The following is a 20,841-nucleotide window of genomic DNA, read 5'->3' on the forward strand; positions in this document are numbered from 1 at the left end:
TGGATGTTTCCCCATCCACCTCTTCCAGCCTTCTCCCTCCATTTTTTTAAATGTACATAATTGACGTTTCTATGTTATGTAATTATGCAAACACAGTTTCAATCCCTCTATCTCTTGCATTTTAATGTTTATTTATTTTTTGAGAGAGAGAGAGAGAGAGAGAGAGAGAGCGAGCATGGGGGAGGGGCAGAGAGTGGGAGACACAGAATCCAAAGCAGGCCCCAGGCTCCAGGCTGTCAGCACAGAGCCTCATGCGGGGCTTGAACTCGTAATCATGCCCTAAGCCTAATCAGACACTTAACTGACTGAGCCACCCAGGAGCCCCTCAATCCTTCCATCTCTTATGATTGGATTGCTATCCTTAAACTCCTTAAAGCTGCTATTGCAAGAAACTCTCCAATTTGGAATTAAATGCTCACTCTTGTAGTCCTTATTTATACCTCATATTTTCAATTTAGCACATACTTTCTTGGATTATTCTTATTTGAATGTGATTCCCTTGCTCAGTAACGATGTGCTTTGCGAGAGAGAGCACATCCTATTTACCTTTAATTTCAGTACCACCACACCAAATCTTGCTTAAAAATGTCTGAGGAACTGATTAAAGATAGTTGGTTCACTTTTAGTGCTTGTTCTAATGGAGGAAAACAGTCCTTTCCCTAAAAAAAATTCAAAAAAGGAAACAAAGGAATTCCAGATAAATAGGTTCACTGCCTTCTTTTCATGCATCTTTGTCCTGTGCAGATTTTCTCAAAGATGAGTTGTGGAAACAGCGCAGTCAGAATTTGTATCGGCAGAAGCCCACAGTGACCCGTTGCTAAAATGCTGTGTGGATGTCATTAGCGCTTTTTGCAAAAAAGACTGGTCTTCCAGGCACATGTTAAGATTACACTCTCTATTACTTTGGAAGTTTGTAGAATGCCCACGTGACTGGTTTTGGCCAATGGAATGTGAGCTCTGGCGTCATTTGTCACATCCAGGCAGAAGCCTTAGGGCGCCAGTGTGTGCCCTGCTCCTTCCCCTTGTTGAGGTGCTCTTGAGAGCAGGGGTCGAGATGGAGCTGAGATGGAGACTGGGTCCATGAGGAAATAGGAAGTGTTGGACGTATAGTGAGTGGGCAACAGCTTCAATTTGTTAAGCCAGTGTGATTTGGGGGTTGGTTGTGATTGCAAGACCCATGGTAGCCTAACCTGATTAACACACAGAAGCCTTTTTCACTTGCCCAGATCAGATTTGTGGGATTCCATGCCAAAAAGCCAAGGGCACAGTCGAGCTGTGAAGATCCAAGAGGTAAGTTGTGATGCATTCCCATAAAAGTATCAGTCCACAGGGCTATAATTTAGTCTTCTTTCCTGCTCATCACCTTTTGATCTTAAATAAGGTGAAGCATCACTCGTATTTTAAAATTACTCACTCCTTTCCCCTCAAGATGGCCTGCAGATAGATTGGTTTAGAGGCTCTGAGTCTCTTTTAAATATAACCCAACCTGTCCAAATGGGCCATGGAGGATGCTGGTGGGCCAGAAAATATTCACTTCACCTGACAGATTGGACCCCCAGGCCTTGAATCCTGAATCAGTGAAGCACCATGGATGTGACTTCCTGCCATTATTTTAGGAAGAACTAACGGATGCTACTTTCATTGCTTTGGTCTTTGAGCTCTCTTGCTTGTCCCTTGTGAAGTCGCCTGATTCTTTCTCTTATGCCTGTGGTTTCATTATGTCCTCCCATCACTCTGCCTGTTGAAACCCTTGGATTACTCCCCCTAGACCCTTGACTCAACTTCTGCAGGATTTTGCAAGTCTCCCCTCATGCGCTGGTGTGCCTTTTCAGAGTCTGGGGCAATCTGATCAGCAGAGATCATGGCTATTTAGCAGTTCCAGAAGAAACAGATTAGGGAACATGATGTATGGGTGGTGATAGAAAATCAATACGTATCAGAGGGGACAGAGAAGTTCATGGAGTCAGATGCTGGCTGACATTCCATAGAATAATGAGGAAATAGAAATGAGTCTTTTATCCAAAGTCTCAAGGTGGGAAATGTTAGGAATAATATGGAGATGCTTACCAGATACCACTGCTTTGTAAAAAGAGGATCATTCATGTTGATGTCAATCTCATTGATGTCTCTATACCCCCGCTTCTTTCTGTCAAATCCTTCCTGCTGCAAGGCCATCTTTACCTGAAAAGACATATTGGCAGAACACCTGAATATCAACCTGAACACCTTCTTCTGGAATTCATTTCCATGAACTCAAATTCCATTTGTACATAAGGTGTTTTCTTTTTTTTCTGCAGAAGCCAAGTTCATCTCCTGTACACTCTGCTCTCTATGATTATTTTCTGAAAGCATTTGCTCCTCTCTGTGCTGAATAAATTGGCCTTGGTGATGCCTCAAAGTGAGTTTCTTTAAAATGAGAATTCGACAGAGAAAAGTACTCTCAAGGAAGAAAAGGTGGTAGGGGTTGTTGAGGGAAATAAACAAAGCAACCCAATACTTCTATTAAGTAAGGAAGCTTGATGTGGATTCAGGGAGGGAGAGAGTGAAAACTGCATGGATTATTTTTCTGGAAGGCTTTCGAGCCTTTATGTTTGTTGACAGGATTGTGCTGTCACATTTGGGAATCAGCCAAAACCAAAACCAAGACTGAACCAGACCAAACCAAAACCAGACCAAAAGAAAACCTGCGTGGAGAGCCAGCTAGTTCATGGCAGAGCTTTCGAAGGTAAGTGAGGGATCTTTGAAAAGAAATGGATGATTCTGCCATCCTGGCGATGACAATACTTCAATTTTTGGAAAGTCAGACAGGACCCCAAGCCCTTGGATGGAAATGAAACTTAGGTGCTGAATTGTTCAAGCAGGTTCCTAGACACAGCTAGACTTTGTCCCATTCACGAAACTTACCTTCACTTGGGCAATAATGCATTTATCACCCAGTGGCTGTGGCCAGTCTCTGAACAGCTACAAACTCAAGGACTATGCAAATGTAGAAAAGGGTGTGGGTTGAATACGTAGTTTTAAAATTATATTTTGCTGCCCAACATCTATTTCTTCGTTTCTCAAACATCCTCAGTGTATTTGGGGGACTACCTGGAGTCAACTAGGTTCTGCATTGGTGGGAGTGAAATGTGAGACACCTTATCTGCTGCAAAGAAATTACAGGCTCTCTCTGCCTCAGGGGAGCCCCGGTGGGTATGGATTTGCATCTTGGGAAAGCAATGTGAGGGGAAAAGGAGCCCTTGAAGGCTATTTATTTCCTAGGTTCACTCCCCAGACCTTCCCTATAAAAGGTTCTTGCTACAGTTCCACAACCCGACCCTGGAGCTCCCCCAAGACTAATCTTTTGGCCTCTCACTGATTGGGAGCTCCCCATACCATTCCAGGAAATTCTCTTTTGCTTAAGTAATCCAGAATTGATTTCTGTTGCTTGCACTTGAGAACTCTGATTGGGACTAGGGAAGACAAGAGGACCCATGTCTACAGTGACGGTAGGGAGGGAAAAATGGAGGGATCATAAACGTGGCTGGAAACCTCCCCTCCCTTGCTGTCCTGGAATGTGCAGGAATGCTGTAGGAGAGTGGTACTTCATTTCCTTCTACACACTGACATAGGAAAGAAACCTGGGGGCTCGTTTGCCAGAAAATCTTTAATTCTACCAGAAACTCTGTATGTGTAGAAAAGAAGTGGTAGGTGTGGCATTTGCTCGATTCCTTGGAAGTATTCCAACAACAGATACTCACTTTGGCACATAACAAATATTTGGAAGCATGGGATGGATGTGTTTTCTTTTTTTTTAATTTTAATTTTTTTTCTATTAGAAAGAGAGAGAGAGAGAGCACTCATGAGTAGGGGAGAGGCACTAGAGGGAAAGAGAGACAGAGAGAGAGAGAGAGAATTCCAAGCAGACTCCATGCTCAGCACAGAGCTCAATGTGGAACTTGATCCCATGACCCTGGGATCATGACCTGAGCTGAGATCAAGAGTCAGAAGCTCAACAGACTGAGCTACCCAGATGCCCCACGGATAGATATTTTTATAATGGCAAAAATCTAGACATAACTAGAGTCCATCAAATGGAGAGAAATTATGATTCAAATATACATGAGCATATATGTATATGATGTGTATTTTCTATGTATTCTATATATGTATCTTCTGAGAAGCAGATGCCAAGATGAGATTAAATACGCAAGGTTTTTATTAGGAGAGAAAATGCAAGACACTGCCATGCAAGCTTGACCCCGTAAAGGAGAGCATGAACAAGGTTGGGCAAAAGTGTCCTCAACTGCCCCATAGTGTAAGGAAAGTGTGACAAGTCTGTTGGGGTTCCAAAGTTGACTTTCAGAGGAACCCTGTGTCTCCCAGGGATGATCCTGCCTCAGTGCTCCTGCTGTGCTCAGTGACTGGCTGGAACCGCCTGGGAAGCATGGCCTGTTGCCAACACAGTGACAGATTTCAGAGTGCAGCAGCTGGGGTGCTTGGTCAATTACTCTCCTAGAAATCAGAGGTGTGCTCTGTGTATCCTCACAGCTGTCACAGAACAGATAGAAGATAGACCTACCTACACACACACACACACACACACACACACACACACACGTTTATGTAAAAAGCCATAGTGCACCCCTCTTAAAACGTTTCTTTTACTATGGACTCAGGTATTCAAGGAAGAGGGGTAAGAGTGTCGCTTTCACTTGGGAAGGAGCCTGAATTCGGCCATCGCATCTTCCCATAGTGGTCCTGAGTAAGACCTTTATCTGCTCCGCTCATTAATGGTAAGCCTGGGTTGGCTTCCGTTGCGGGATTCCCATCATATTGGATTCGTTGTCATGACTGATTTTGTTGAGGTAGCGTCGTTCCATTGCTAGGGTCTTTGCTAAGCAAAAGTAGCTGCCCTGTGGATGCTTGAAAACTCCCCTTTGGAGTTGCTGATTCTCAGCAGCATAAGAACAAGCAGACCCACATCGGATTTCATCTTTTTTTAGGTAACAGAGCAGGAATGGCTACGACAATAGCACTCCAAACTTAATTAGACTGAGTGCAGTCTAATGAAAAGACTTAAAACTCATTTCCATAAAATTAATTTTTAATTCCATAAATTAGGTTTTAATGGAGACCAGCGATGCTTTGGAACGCTGTGCTCTCTGGACACCACCCCTCCTTGCTGCTCAGAAGTGCCGAAGCATGACGTCGGTGTCTGCAATCTTGTCATTTAGTGTTACTGAAAATTAAAAATCCTAAGACTGCAGACCTTTCTGAGCCTTTTAGTTGATGTTCACGTCTTCAGTGAAGATCACAGTTACAATACCAAGACAGAGAACACCTTTAAAACATGTATTTTTCTTGTTATATGCAAATAACTGGAGAATACGTATTTTTTCCCCACAGTGATACCATGGACTACCATAAATTGCTTTCTTTTTCTGGGTTCTTGTCCAATGCTAATTTTCATTTAAACCTAATTTTTACATAAGAGTAATTGGACGACAGATAGAATTCTGCATTCTTTCTTCACTAAGTAGTGTACACAAGGATTTTAATATGCTTCTCTAGAGCTCTCATAAATTAATTTTTAATAGCTACCTAAATATCCCATAGAATAATGTGCAATAATTTACCCAATGATATCCCTCTTACTGGTCATTTGGATTGTTTTCTACTATAATTGAAATTTCCAGTAGCAGAAAGATGAGATTATTAACTATTTTTAAAGACCCCTGGAGGAGATTTCAGTGTTATAACCCCTCGTGTGATAAAACAGTTAATATCAGAGAAGTATTTCCTGGTGTTCAAATTCCTTCCACACATTATAACTACAAGGTTACTTTTATTCTCTCTTTCTCCTCCTCTGAATGTAACCTTTCACACATGGTACCTTTCATTACCACTTCGATGTGGCACCAGTGGCCTGCAACTTAACCATAGCTCCTTGCCTTCTTGAAAAATAATGTACAGTTAGCTTAGGTATTTCATTTTAGACTGCTCATCCAAGTTGTCCATTGACCTAATCATTTACATAGATAAACAAGATAAGAAAGCAAGAGTGTTTGTTACTGGGAATTATTTTATTAGAAACGAAGAGATGGATATTCTGCAATTCTGGTTCAACTTTTAAATCTTAATTTGACATCCATGCTTGAACAAGTTTTACTCTAGAAACTCCCCCCACTTCCTTCCTTCTTATGGTCTTTCTCTTTAACGAAGAATTTTCAATCAACAAATGTGTTTGTACATCTACAATGTGCTGGTTACAGATCATTCTAGGAGGCAGATACTATCCCTGCACATTTGCCTTCTATTTTAGAAGTTTCATTAACAAGGTACTTTCACTACATATAATCTTCTCAACAAGACTGTGGGGAGGGTATGGTTACAACTGAGGAAAGGAGGGTTAGCGGCCATTGTTCAGCTGTTGAAAACATGGCGGAGTCACGCAGGCTGACCAATTCTAAATCCTCCATACTTTCCACCAAGCCACATTGCCTCTTGCTAAGGCACGGAACACAGTCAACCTTCCAGTATCTGGGACAACTTAACTGTGAATCTGACTCTCTGAGGATCAGGGTCTGGATCACTCCCCCGCTGGGCTGATAATTAAACAGCTACTAATTAGCATCTACTGTGGGGGCAGGAGAGGGGCCAGGAGAAAGACGAGCAATATGGGAAACCTGCTTCCAAAGGGTGAGACGACTTGGCTGGGAGTGAGTGTGGGAAAAGAAACAAAACACAAAACTGACATGTTTGTGAAAACGCTAAAGTTTTAAAATCTATGATGCTGTAGATGTGTTACACCATTATTTTGTGTACTACCAAGAATTATTTTTATGTACCACCTTCATGGGTTAAATTGTGTCCCTCTGAAAGATATATTGAAATCTTAACCTTCAGTACCTCAGAATGTGACCCTATATGGGAACAGGGTTGTTGCTGATGTAATTAGTTAGGAGGAGGTCATACTGGAGGAAGATGGGCCCCTAATCCAACATGGCTGGTGTTCTCATAAGAAGAGGACAGACAGACACACGAGAAGAATGCCACAGGAAGACATAAGGACACACAGGGCAAAGCCATGTGAAGAGGGAGGAGGCAGAGAATGGAGTTATCCTTCTACAAGCCAGAGAACTCCTGGGTCTACTAGAAGGTGGAAGAGGCAAAAGGAGATGGGCTGCTAGAGATTTCAGAGGGAGCGTGGTGTCCCAACACCACGACCTCAGACTTTTGGCTTCCAGAACTGTGAGCGAGTTAATCTCTGTTGTATGGGGCCTCCCAGTTTGTGGTATCCTGTTATAGAAACTAATACAACCACTAAGAATTGAATTCAGCCCTAGGAGATTACTACGACTCCTGAGAATGAAACCACGTCACGATGCTTCCTTCTCATTTGTAAACTTCATTTTGTACAGGAAGTGCTCTTGTAGTCCCATTTGGACAAAGACTTCTTCAACCATGTATAACTTTTGTAAAAAAAAAAAAAAAAAAAAGAAAGAAAAAGGGAAAATGTTAGGAAATACATTGGTTAGGATTTTCCTAAACTGTTGCACATTTGGAGCCTCAGAATCGTCCACGTCTGTGTTTTCCTACGGGATGTCATCCTCCGTGCCATCGAGCATGTTGGTGATCAGCATTTCTTGAAAGAGTGCTCCGCTGTTGCCTCCAGGATTTTCTGCTAAATTGCCAACACCTATTCTGCATGTTTTGACGCCCCAGCCTAAGGCAGTACGATGTCCTCACTCTTGTCATTTGCCAAGAGCGGTTGTAAGACACGTGCATAAACCCATGCATTTGAGAACAGGTAGCGTGTGATCGTTTTTGCTTTTCTCGATTTTCTGATGGCAAACTTTTGAGCAGTTAACAAAGTGGAACTTCTCAAAGTTTGCCCCACCCCAGGACCGGAGTGAACTGGGTAAGGGTCATCCGTGGAAGCCAAGAGGTTTTGTAGAAAGAGCTCTGGATTGTGGTGCCGCAGAGGTGGGTTTGAGACCTGCATCTGCCCCTCCTAACTCTGTATCTTTGAGCATAATAGTGATATTTCTGAGACTCCTTATCACCGGAATGAGAGCAACTACTTCTGAGGGTTCATTTGAGGAATGAGTGGCCTCAACCTCTGTGGAGCACCTGTGAAACACAGCTCTGGGCACACAGTAAATGCCCGCATATGTCAATTCCCCTCCCAGCCTTAAGCCAGCTCACCTCTACCTGGGGTGCACACCAGGTCACCCAGGGAGCTTTAGCAATCCCCACACATGGCCCACGCTTGGACCCAATCAGACTCTCCAGGGGATCCCACTCTGCCCCAAGGTTGACACTGTCCTGGAGGCCAATTTTCTTCCCCTGTAGAATGCCTATTTCCACTCCTCAGAATTGTGGGGAGGCCCTGGTGGGATCCAAGCTGTGAAATCTTCACTCGGTAGAAAGATCTGCAGATGGGAAGCCTTGGGGCCATCACCTCCCAAGGCTAGGAGGCAGGGAGATGCCCACTCCCCCTTAGCAGCTAGCTCTCCCAGTGCCTGTCCTGCCCTCCTTCTTGGTTCTTTCTCTGTGAGAGGACACGGTCAGATTAGGTCACTTACTCTCTGATTGGGCAGGACATCCAAATCACCAACGTGAGCTGCTTCTTTGATTAAATAAAAATTGTTGTTTTACTTTATTTATGTATTTATGTATTTACTTATCTTTAAGTTTATTTGTCTATTTTGAGAGAGAGAGAGCAAGCATGAGTGGGGGAGAGAGAGAGGGAGAGAGAGAATCCCAAGCAGGTCCCATGCTGTCAGCGCAGGGCCAGATGTGGGGCTTGATCCCATGAGCCATGAGATCATGACCTGAGCCAAAACCAAGAGTCAGATGCTTAACCGACTGAGCCATCCAGGCGCCCCCAAAATTGTTGTTTTAAAATGGAGAAGTAGGAAAGAAGAAAAGAAAAAACAATTTCACACCCCCAACCTCCTAGAATCCTTGTTGACATTAAAAAAAAAAAAAAAAAAAAAAAAAAAAAGAAGGTAACACACGTGCATGGCTAGAAAATTAAAGCAGTACAGGGGAAGGGAACGTTTCATCCCCCTCTTTCCTTCCTTGCTCTCAAATAGTTCTCTGCTCAAAAGTGATCACTGTTCATGACTTCGCATGAGTCCTTCCAGAAAATGTTTACATGTTTGCACTAATACACATACATAGAAAGAGGAGGTTTTTAAAAATTATTTATTATTTATTTATTTAAAATAAAAAAAATGTTTATTTATTTTTGAGAGAGAGAGAGAGACAGTGCATAAGTTAGGGAGGGACAGAGACAGAGAGAGGGAAACACAGAATCTGAAGCAGGCCCCAGGCTCTGAGCTGTCAGTTCAGAGCCTGATGTGGTGCTCGAACCCATGAACTGTGAGATCATGACCTGAGCCAAAGTCGGACGCCTGACTGACTGAGCCACCCAGGTGCCCCAAGAGGGAGTTTCTTTTTTTAAAGGAGTATATTTAGCATGATTCTTTTGTAGTGTAGTGGATTGAATGTTCCCCCAAAATATATGTTCCCCCAACTATATATCCCCCCAAATTGTATGCTCACATCCTAATCCCTGGAACCTGTGAATGAGACTTTGTTTGGAAAAAGAGTCTTTGTAGTTGTAACTCAAGATCTTGAGTTAAGACCATTCTGGATTATCGGGATGGGCCCTAAACCCAATGACACATATCCAGGGACCAGTGTCCTTATTAGACTCACACTGAGGAGATGCATACACAGAGAAGAGCAGAAGGCCAGGTGAAGGGGGAAACAGGGCCTGGAGTAAAGAGCCACAGCCCATGAGTGCTGGTGGCCAATAGAACCTCCAAGAGGCAGGGAAGGACTTTCTTCCTCTGGAGCCCCGGAGCAGCACAGCCCTGCAAGCTGATGGCCTTGACTTTGGCCTTCCATCCCCTAGAACTGTGAGAGAGTAAGAAGCTGTTTTAAGCCACCGAGTTTGTGGTAATTAATACAGTAGCCATAGGAAACTGATACAATGTCGTAAGTTTGAAACGTGTGTGTGTGTGTGTGTGTGTGTGTGTGTGTGTGTGTGTGTACACACATATACACACTTGTGTGTGTGTGTGTATACACACACATATACACACTTGTGTGTGTGTGTGTGTGTGTGTGTGTATACACACACACATATATACAATATTGATGGATAATATCCATATGTTTGGTAAATATATATAGATATATTTTATAAAATGTAACCAGTGGATTTATATGTATAATACCTACATGTTATCCGTATATGATACCTATAATACCTATGTTATAATATCTACAAATGTTCTAATATAGATATGACATCTGGTAGTATCTCTTTTAAATTTACTCCAAAAAGATCAAGAAACATCTGCTGTTCTTCATGAAACATATGGATGGCTGTCAGACAACCTAAGGTGGCTACTCTGACCACCCAGGAATGTGTCCCTTAAGAACGCCAGGGAGTTGTGCTGTGGGTCCTGGCTGAGAACTGGTGGAGAGTGGAACTCTAAGACCTGCTCTGGTCCTGTGGAGCATCCGACAATGCCTCTGTGGGGGAAGCAGAGGGTCCCAAGCTTGGCCAGCAGCACCATCGCCTGGAGGGTGGTGGTGGTGGGGAGTTTGTCAAGAGTCCCTAGAGGTGGGCCTGGCCTCAGGGTCTCTTCAAGCTTTCCAAGTGCCTGATTCCTAAGCTGAGGCTGAGGAACTGCATGCTGGGGGCTCCTCCCCCTCCTCACTCTTGTCCCAGTTCTCACACTGCTCAAACCATAGATGAGAGCAAGGGACAAAACATCTATGCTTCCAGAGACCACACCAAGTGGTCTCTGAAAGAGAACAAACTCACATCTGTAAGATAACACAGCCCATCTACTCCTTGAAAAATCATCTCTCTGGATTCACCTAGTGCTAGCTGGGAGGGGCAGGGACGGCAGGCTGGGGAGGTGCGTGGGCGGGCATCAAGGCTACACAGCAAGGTTTCCAAAGAATGTGGATCTTCTGTTTATTAAAAACCTCTTAATTTGCACACGAAATGACCTAGCCTTTATTATGGGCTGAGGACTTTTTTTTCCCTTGATAGGTTAAAACAAAACAAAAATAGCTGTTCCAGAAACATCACGCCCAACATGTTAGCTAGGACAACCGTGGGCGGGCTTGAAGATGTGTCCACATGGGGCGCAGGATTAAGGCTGAAGTCAGAAGGCTCCTCTGGCTCCTGGCCTGATCATCCTCCCTGGTGTCAATCTCCTGGGTAGGAGAGAAGAATTCAAGTCCTTTCTGATGTGTGTTTACAGAGTCAGTGGCCAACACGGACAGGCTCTGTTCTTCCTCTCATGAGATGCCAGAGGCACACTGGGGGCTTTCCCTTCAAGCTTTGAGTTGCTGGGGGGATTTGAAATGGATTGGGCTGGGCTTCATCTCCTGGAAAGGACGATATAGCTTTACTTCTATTTAGATAGAATATTGACTTTTATTCAGAATAAAAGTTTGCAGAAAAGGAGGCAGTGTAGCATTGTAGATGAGAGATTGGTCTTTGGCATAGGCAGATGTAGGTTACGGGCCGCGATGTATCTGCCGCTCACCAGCCGTGTGATCTCATGCAAGTTGCGGAACCTATTTAAGGCTCAGTTTGTTCACCTGGAAAATGGGGATGAACCCTGATACCAACTAACATTTATTGAGGTCTGGCTGTGTGTCAGGAGGGCTTTAAGTATTTCATGTACATAATTTTCACAACAACCTCAAGGCTGCTTAGGAATGAAGGCAGGACAGAGTGAGTGGCTGGATAAAAGTCACACAGGTAGCCAAGGGCAGAGCCATGGTTCAGATCTGTTCTGGGTTGAACTGTGTCCCCCCTAAAAGTCACATGTTGACGCTCTAACTACTAGTCCCTCAGAATATGATTGTATTTGCAGATAGTGTCTTTTTTTAATGTTTATTTGTTTTGAGAGAGAGAGAAAGAGAGCACATGCACGTGAGCAATCACGTGAGTGGGGGTGGGGCAGAGAGAATGGGAGAGAGAGAATCCCAAGCATGCTCCCTACTGTTAGCGCAGAGCCCGATGGGGGGTCCTATCTCATAAACCGTGAGATCATGACCTGAGCCGAAATCAAGAGTCAGATGCTTAACCAACTGAGCTACCCAGGTGCCCTGGAGATAGTGTCTTTAAAGAGGCTATTAAGTTAAAATGAGCTCTGTAAGGTGAGCCTTAATCCAGTATGACCGGTGTCCTATTCTAACACGAGGAAATTTGGACAGAGACACACAGAGGGGATGCTGTGAAGATATAAGGTCAAGACAGCCATTTCCAAGCCAAGGAGAAAGGCCTGGAACGGATCCTTCCCTGCTGGCCAACATGCTGACACCTTGATCTTGGACTTCAAGCTCCAGAACTGTGAGACATGCATTTTTGTTGTTTAAAACACCCGGTCTATGATACGTGGTTATGGCAGCCCTCAGAAACCCATAGGATACCAGAGCAATCTGGTTGCACAGTCTGTATGCTTCCCTACTGCGCCAGTTGCTTCTCTGTTCCCACTTCATAATTTGGATTATGGAGAGAATCAGATGAGGTTATGCATATGGACCCTTGGCTCATAGTATATACTCAATAAATGCCTGCATTTGCTGCTATAATTGTTGCCAGTGTTCTAATATTTCAGGCCCTGTGGAAAGGCAGTGGCACGGTGCCTTCCAAAGCAGCCCAGGCACCTCTGATTCATTCTTACTGCTCTTAGCTAGTTGGAGACAAATTAAACATGGCAAGAGAAACCAGCTAGAGCCTGTTCCCCTGTGGGTCCTGGAGGCAGAAGACCCACCTACAGGAAGAACACAGCTCCACCCCTTTTTGACTTCACCTTTCCAAGGCAGTGCGTTATCTCAAATAAGAGACCCAGAAAGATCATTGCTGGGGGTGATGTGGGAGATTACAGAGGAAAGAGGCCACTCCTAAGCTTAGACACTCTAGCTTACCTGCTGTGCCACCGCTGCTGGCCTTGGTTGTCAAGATCCAAAAAAGGATCTAGAGATGAGAAGGGTTTGGGGAGGGAAGACGTGACCCAGGAAGGTCAGTCGCTGGGAGGGAGGGGGCAGGCAGGAGGCTGGCTGCTTGATTTCCCTCTTGAGCATGCAGGGGTGCCTTTTTGGAAAGGCCAGTTTTAGGCAAATCACATTGCTTAACTTTTCAAAGAACAGGGAGTTAAGCCACAATTATGGCTAAATGCACTGTATTGATTGCCCTCATTTAGAGAGGTTTGCCTATCTTGCAAGAATGAAGACAGTCAATTGAGGAAAAAGGATATGGCTTCATGCCACTGATCACAGTTCCAGTCACTGCGTCTCTGTGACAAGATATTAACAAATTGGTATCTATCATCGAAAGCACTGTATACAAGATATACCATGAGATAAGTCAGTGTAATTAAAGAGGGATCAAAAGACGTTTCTAGCGGACCAAAGTGCAAAGACAACCTATGGGAATGCCTTGAGGAGGTAAAATGCCATCTCCTGTGTTTGCTGGAATGTGTGTAGGGATTTGAGGTTGTGCTTTAGCATGATCTCAGTCTTCCTCTTGCTCCTATTTCCAAGATGGTGGAAGAATGTCACGGGTTGGATTAAGGGGGCTGTATTAAGGAAAAGGATATTAAAAGATGGTAGGCACTATGCCAGATGTTGAGGAAGGGATGGTTAGGCTGGGGTGTACTTGAGAGGACAATTTCCCAGGGCTGCCAGGAACCTGTAAACGCTGTCCTTGGCGAAAATGATGTGGTCCTGTCAATGAGATTCTTTTGAGAGATGAGTGTGGAAAAGAAGCAAAGGGAGGCTGTCACTTTAATATATGAATAGCTTTGGCCACACACCTAGTGTAGACAAAGAGAGCCTGCCTGCGACATGCAGGCGCGTCATTTGTTTCCTAACAACAAACAGTGGGCCTCAGTGTAACGGAGAAGGTTTCTGGGAGGACACATGAGAGGAAGGCTCTGCCCCTGTCCACTCCAGCTGTGGCCCAACCAGTGTCCTCACACCTGACTAACCCACCCAGTGCTCTACCTTCCTGGGAAGGCACCTGGAGGTGAAGGTGAAGAGAAGGACCCACAGAGTAGGTGTCGTGGTGCCCAGCTGGGAATGAATGGCTCCAGCACAGCAGGAACATAGCTTCCTAAAGCTCTGTCCCCTGCGAAACTTCCACCGTGATGCTGATGCATGGCTGCTTCTGCTGGTGAACCAGAAGGAGGATGCTGAGTGAGGGCGGGTCTGGGATGCCTAGTCCCCATTCTGTGCTGCAGGGAGGGCTCCATGATGTGCTTCTGGAAGGAGCGGATGAATCTGACTGAATATGCAATGAAGTGTCACTAATTATCCTGTCTAACGGCCTGGTTTGGTCCTGTGGGTCAGTTACCTTCACTCTGTTTCCTTGACCGCATGGTGATGATGGTGGCCTAGTCCCAGATGTTGCCTCACTAAATGTGCACGGGGAGATGTGGGGATGGGTGGAGATTGTGTATGACTTGATCCAAAGTCATGACTCTAGCGAGGGCTAAAGACCATGCTCCAAATGCAATGCTTTGTGGCGAACAAGCAGTAGATTTGGAGTCAGAAAGCACTGGGTTCAGGTCCTGGGTTGATCTGCTTCTTATTTGTGTGTGCTCTGGGGCCCTCGAATTTCTGGATCCTGTTTCCTTCTTCTAGAGCAGGGATTGGCAAATGCAGCCTGCTGCTTGCTTTTGTAAATACAGTTTGTTGAACACAGCTGTGCTCATTCGTTCACATGCTGCTCCTGGCTGCTTTCTCACTCCAAGGGCAGACTTGAGTAGTTGCAGCAGAGACCATATGGCTAACGACGTATTTGCTTTCTGGCTCTTTATAGAAAAAGTTTGCTGACCCCTAAAGTATAACATGGAGATGATAGAATTCTTGCCCGTACAAGGCTTAATGGTAGGGAACACACGAGATAACCTTTTGTTGGGAACTATGAGACATACTATAAATATTACTGCCTATAATTATGTTGAATAGCGTGTCTATGGAATCTGTCTCATCTATGAAGGAAGAAGTAGGGGCAGAATTTTGAGTTGTAGTACAAATGGTGCGATTTGAGGGGCCCAGAGAAAGCTTCCAGTGACTCAGATCACCTCCCCTGTGCACCTCTACACTGACTGAATTCCAGCCACGAAGAGTTAAGCTTGAATTCTAAGCCCTCTTTATCCATGTTGATTATGTCTCCATTTAAAAAGATTTGGAAAACAAGTCCTCTGGGACAGGCAACACATCCAGGTGTTACCATTTACAAACACTTGGGCATGAGGTCCTTCATTAGATGGTTTCCCTCCAGTGAAGCTGGTTGAGATTGGTGCAAGAAAGGAAGGGGAGTTTATGGAAAAGGTGATTTTGAAACTCTTGGGCCATTTCCAGGGCTTAGAATCGTGCACCACCAGAAGGGGTAGAATTAAGACAAAGGAGGCGAGAGGACATGGTGAGAAACCCCTCCGAAGTTGTTTCTAGATGCTCTTAATGCCTGACATGTTGCTGCATGGAGGGCCACGCCATTTATTTGCTTTGACAAATGTTGCAATACGGCTTCATTGTCCATTTTCAGTGTGGGGGGGGGGGGTACAAACCAACAAGCTGCTTGCTTCCAAACACAAATGGATCCTTGAAAGTGCGTGGTCTCCTTTTCTTTCACAAACTCTGAAGAAGGTTCGATTTTTGGGTTAGGACAATAGACCAAAGAGTTAAAGACGAGAGAAGATTCACTTCCTCGGTTCTTTCTTCCTAAAGGGCATCTATTTTTAATCTTCCTCAAAGGTTAGGCCCTTTGTCAACAGTGATGCCTTGCCAATTCCTTCCTCCTATCGGTCTTTCATTAGTTGCCAATGGAACAATTCCAGGTTGACGGGGTGGAAAAGAGAATGTGTGTTGAAATCGCAATTGGCATATGTCTGAAGTATTTGGGGGCTGGTAGCTGCATCCTCTGCATCAGGCAGCCAGAGTATAATTCACATGTCAGGTCGAGCAGCCCACGAATGACAAAACACCAACAAGGAATAAAGGTCAGAGCGATTGATTCTTAATATGTTTCTGCTTATGCACAGAGCACCCAGGGATGGGGTGTTAATGAGCCTCAGCACAGTGATGCAGAACAAACGAAGAAAATAATAAATCGGCTTTTCAATAGTGCCCCTGGAAGGTACTGAACCAACGGGTGCTTAGATCTGCCCTCTGACAAATGCAAGGAGAAAACAGTTTTTCATTCTGCAGTATCTTAGTTTTCTGTGGCTGCTGTAACAAATTGCCGAAATGTAGTGGCTGAAAACAACACAAAGGCAGTTTCTTACAGTGCTGGAGGTCAGAAGTCTGAAATCAAGGTACCCGCAGGGCTGCACTCTTACCGGGGCTCTAGGAGAGGATCCATTTCCTTGCTTTCTCTGCATTGCACAGACTGCTGCATTTCTTGGTTCATGGCCTTCCTCCAGCTTCAAAGGCAGCAACAGCGGGTCAAAGTCTTCATCTACGGTATTACTCTGCCCCTCTCTTCTGCTGCCTTCCTAGGAGACCTTTGCGATGACATTGGGCCCACCTGATCATCCAGGGTAATCTCCCTACCTTAAAGCTATTTGCCACGTTATGCTTTGCCATGTGCCATGACATATTCACCGGTTCTAAGGACTGGGATGGTGACATCTTGGGGGGCCACTATGCTCCCTGCCACCTGCGACACGGCAGCTGATATTCATGCTGGAATATGAGGCTGATGGTTGATATTTGTTCAATGAAGATATCTGTGCAGGGATGGAATTTGATGGAGACACAGAGCACCCACTACCATGAAAAGGAGAGCTGCCAGTCCAACCAGGTTTAGAATTAGAAGGACCTGCTCATGAAGCTGTAGAAATAACATGTTCTGTGGCCCATCTATGTGATGTCCTGAAAACAAGATAACCTTGCAGCACAAAATCTGATACGATCATCCTCAGGCCCTGGCCCACTGTGGTGCATTTGAGCTCAGCAACACAAGGTCTCTATTAACCACTGAGGAAGCTATTGTATGTCCCTCTCCCACACGCCACCTCAGCCGTCCCTGGCCAATACTTCTTTTCCGCTTCCCCCAAGAAACTTCCATTTGCAAAATGCACAACTGACAGAAGGGAGGGAGAGACTGGTGGTGGCTCGTTTCATGTGGGGAGCCATAAATCACAAAGGCTGAGTGCCATTTGTGTGAGTAGAAGCAGGAAGAACCCTGGTGGCACTATATATAGCAGATTGCAATTTTCAACCCCTTCATTTGTTCGGAGCGTCAGAGAAATATGCAGTGGGGGTGGGAAGAGATTCCATCTTAACACTGCAAGTCCTTGACACATTGGGAACTTGGTAAAGAACTGTGCGCTTCCAACACCACATCGGAGAAGGTGATTAAACTAATGAACAGAACCAAGGACAACCCACCAGTGAGTCAAGAGGTCAATGTTGGTGTTCTAGTTACTGTTGCTGCCATCACAAATTATCCCAAGACATGGTAGCTTAAAACGACCACTTCATGATGTTTACAGAGTCTGTGGGTCAGGAATTGGAAGGTGACACAGAGGGGTGGCTTGTCTCTGCAGTGTTATTTCTGGGGCCTCAATGGGAAAAGCTCAAAGGCTGAATGCGATGCAAGAGCTGGGGGCTACGTAAGATGTAAAAATGATCATTACTGAGGTAGGAGCTTGGGATACATCTGGCCAGAAGAACAATGCTGTTTCCTTTGGCCCTACACATGGCTGCCTTGCCCATTTCCTCTCCTCCACCATAGATTGGGAAGTGAGACAGAGGGTTAACTAGGGAAATGGCTTTCCCTCTCCCAAATGGCTAAGGTCTAGTTTTCTCTGTAGTCACCAGCATGATTTCTCCCTACAGAACACAACAGTGCTTCAGTCCAGACTTCGAGGTTGCCAGAGTATCCTCACCCCATCTGCCCAGCCTACATCTGCACACCACAGACTTTCCACCATGACTCAGACAGGTTAGTCTCTTTATAAACCCTCACATGTGCCCATGTGCCTCCTGCCCATACTCTCCGATCTCAGTGTTTTTGTGTCAAAATGTTGATGCACAACTGTTGGTTGCAGCCACTATAGAAAACAGTAGTTGGGGGGGGGGGGGAATCCTCAAAAAATTAAAAATAGAACCAACATATGACCCAACAATTCTACTTCTAAGAATACATCCAAAGGAAATGAAGACACTACCCTGAAAAGTTCTGCACACCCGTGTCTACAGCAGCGTTATTCACAACAGCGAAGACATGGAAATAAGCTAAGAGTCCATCGATGGATGAATGGATAAAGAAGTCGTGGTATATATATATACCACGTGGTATACACACACACACACACACACACACACACACACACAACATACAGTATTCTGTCATAAAAAAGAAGAAATCCTGCCATTTGTGACAACATAGATGGACCTTGAGGGCATTATGCTAAGTGTGCTAAGTGAAATAACTCAGAGAAAGACAAACACTGTATGATCTCACGTATATGTGGAATCTTAAAAAATAAAAAAAGACTCAGAAAAAAGAGATCAGATTTGTAGTTACCAGAGATGGAGGGGGTTGGGGAGAGGGAGAATCAGAGGAAGGCACAAACTTTCAGTTGTAAGAGAAATAAATACTGGGGATGTAACGTATCTCATGATGACTATAGTTAACACTGTTGTAAGGTATAAAGGAAAGTTTTTAAGAGTAAAATCTAAATGCTCTCGTGACGAGGAAAAATATTTTCTCTTTTTTTCGCTTTTCCTTTTTATTGTATCTTTGTGAGAAGATGGATGTTAACTAAACCTATTGTGGTCATCATTTCACCATATATGTAAGCCAGGCCATTGCATTGCACACCTTAAATTCATACAGTGCTGTAGGTCTATTACATCTCGATAAAACTGGGAAAGAATATCGACACACAAACCATTGCCCACACCCTCCCCATTCTTGAATATCTGCTCCATTTTCTGAAAATGGCCAACATTATTTTTGCTGACTTCTTTGCAAAAGGGTTGTTTAAGTCACGCAGTTGGGACTCGAATAGTCATTTAGAGCACTGGATATTTCCTACCATTGGGTGTATCCGCCATTAAACTGTAATTTTCTTGGGGGAAACAAAACCAAGTATAAAAATATATTTTGTTCCAGTTTCAGAGAAAACCTGGCCATTTCCATGGTACAGCTTTGCATTTCTAGAATTCTGGGCATGTGAGGGAACTATCGCCATTTTCACCACCCCACCCCCCCACATGTGGCTGGCGTACTATTATTCCCTGATGAGATCTTATTTCTATTCACCCCTTTCCCCCACTTCCAGACATGAATTGGACCACTCCAGTTACACAAGCAAAGGAGGGGCACCAGGTTGTCCATGCCTAGTCAGCATTTTAAAAAACTATGTCATGCTTTGTTTCATGCTATACAATGTGGTCACTTTTACACAGCCAATTAATGAAATCTGAAAGGTGCTGTGTAGCCCCAAGGAGACTTCGAGGGGAAAGTCTTACTATTTTAATTGTTGAATAGGTGTCCCTAAAAATATGCGATATTTGTGACAAAAAATACATGGTATGTCTTTTTTCTTCCTCTTTTTTTTTTCCTTTTAATGTTTAATTTTGAAAGAGAGCATGAATTGGGGCGGGGGGACAGAATAGGCAAATGGTCACTTTAAAATAAAAACAGCAAAGGAGTGCCTGTGCGGCTCAGTCAGCTAAGCGTTCGACTCTTGATTTCAGCTCAGGGTGTGATTTCATGGTTTGTGAGATCAAGCCCCCAGTCGAGTCGGGCTCTGGAACAACAGGGAGGAGGCTGCTTGGGATTTTCTCCCTCCCTCTTTGCCCCTCCCCCACTTGCGAGCATGCATGTTCTCTCTCTCTGTTTCTCAAAATAAAACGCATTTAAAAAATCTAAAAACAAAAACAAAAACAGCTGCAACGAAATCAAATTTCTTCTCAGGAGAGAGAACCTGAGTCCAGAGAGATCTCAGGTGTGGAAGCACCTGACTTCAGGGACAGGTCGAAACAACTGCCTGTCCCACCTACAGTTTTCTGTCCCTGAACCCAGGCTTTTATGTGCAGAATGGAGACATTTAGACCTTATTTTCCTTTCTCTTTTCTCAATGCTTTAAAACACCTTTACTATTCATTTCAGGGAAAACGAAGGAATCCCATTTTCCTAAAGGGAGATGAGGCGGTTTCCTCTTTTGGCTCCGTCTAGAAATTGGATAGAAAAGCAAATTTGTTTCTTAGTTTGAAATGAAATCACAGCATCCTGTTCGCATCCATAGTTGAGGATAAAATGGACGTTCTTCAAACGGAATGCGGAGAATGTGCTCCAAAGACAGAGCTCGGCAAACGTGCCCTGTGATGGTCTTTTCCTTTATGAACATCACAAAAACCTAAAACCCAGCTCAAGAATGCCCACGGTTTTCACCTTATTCTGCTGAAAGCAATAATCCATTTAAATTCAGAAAATCTGGCAAGATCATTAGAAAGTCTCATTCTTTGGGGGGCCTGGGTGGCTCAGTCTGTTAAGCGTCTGACTCCAGCTCAGGTCATGATCTCATGACTTGTGAGTTAGAGCCCCACATCCGGCTCTGTGCTGACAGCTCAGAGCCTGGAGCCTGCTTTGGATTCTGTGTCTTCTTCTCTCTCTGCCCCCCCACCCCCACTTGTGCTCTGTCTCTCTCTCCCTCTCAAAACTAAATACAAACATAAAAAAAAAAAAAGAGAAAGTATCATTCTTTGGAGATTGTCCTTTGTTGTTCCTTGAGGTAAATTCTCTGGGAATGCATGTTGGGAATGGCGCCAACCAAAATCTCAAGAGGTCCT

At 44.4% G+C, this 20,841-nt stretch overlaps 1 protein-coding gene across 1 annotated transcript in view; it reads right to left on the reverse strand.

Annotated features, from left to right (window-relative positions):
• The window catches only part of PCSK2 (proprotein convertase subtilisin/kexin type 2), a 275,623-nt gene that overhangs the window by 130,180 nt on the left and 124,602 nt on the right, over positions 1–20,841 (reverse strand). The window contains exon 3 of the mRNA XM_025931920.2: positions 2,068–2,181. Coding sequence (XP_025787705.2) covers positions 2,068–2,181 — 114 coding nt within the window. The remainder of the gene's footprint in view (positions 1–2,067; positions 2,182–20,841) is intronic.

This window comes from Puma concolor, chromosome A3 (genome assembly GCF_028749965.1).
Source record: "Puma concolor isolate L17-30 chromosome A3, mPumCon1.1.hap2, whole genome shotgun sequence".
Lineage (NCBI taxonomy): Eukaryota > Metazoa > Chordata > Mammalia > Carnivora > Felidae > Puma > Puma concolor.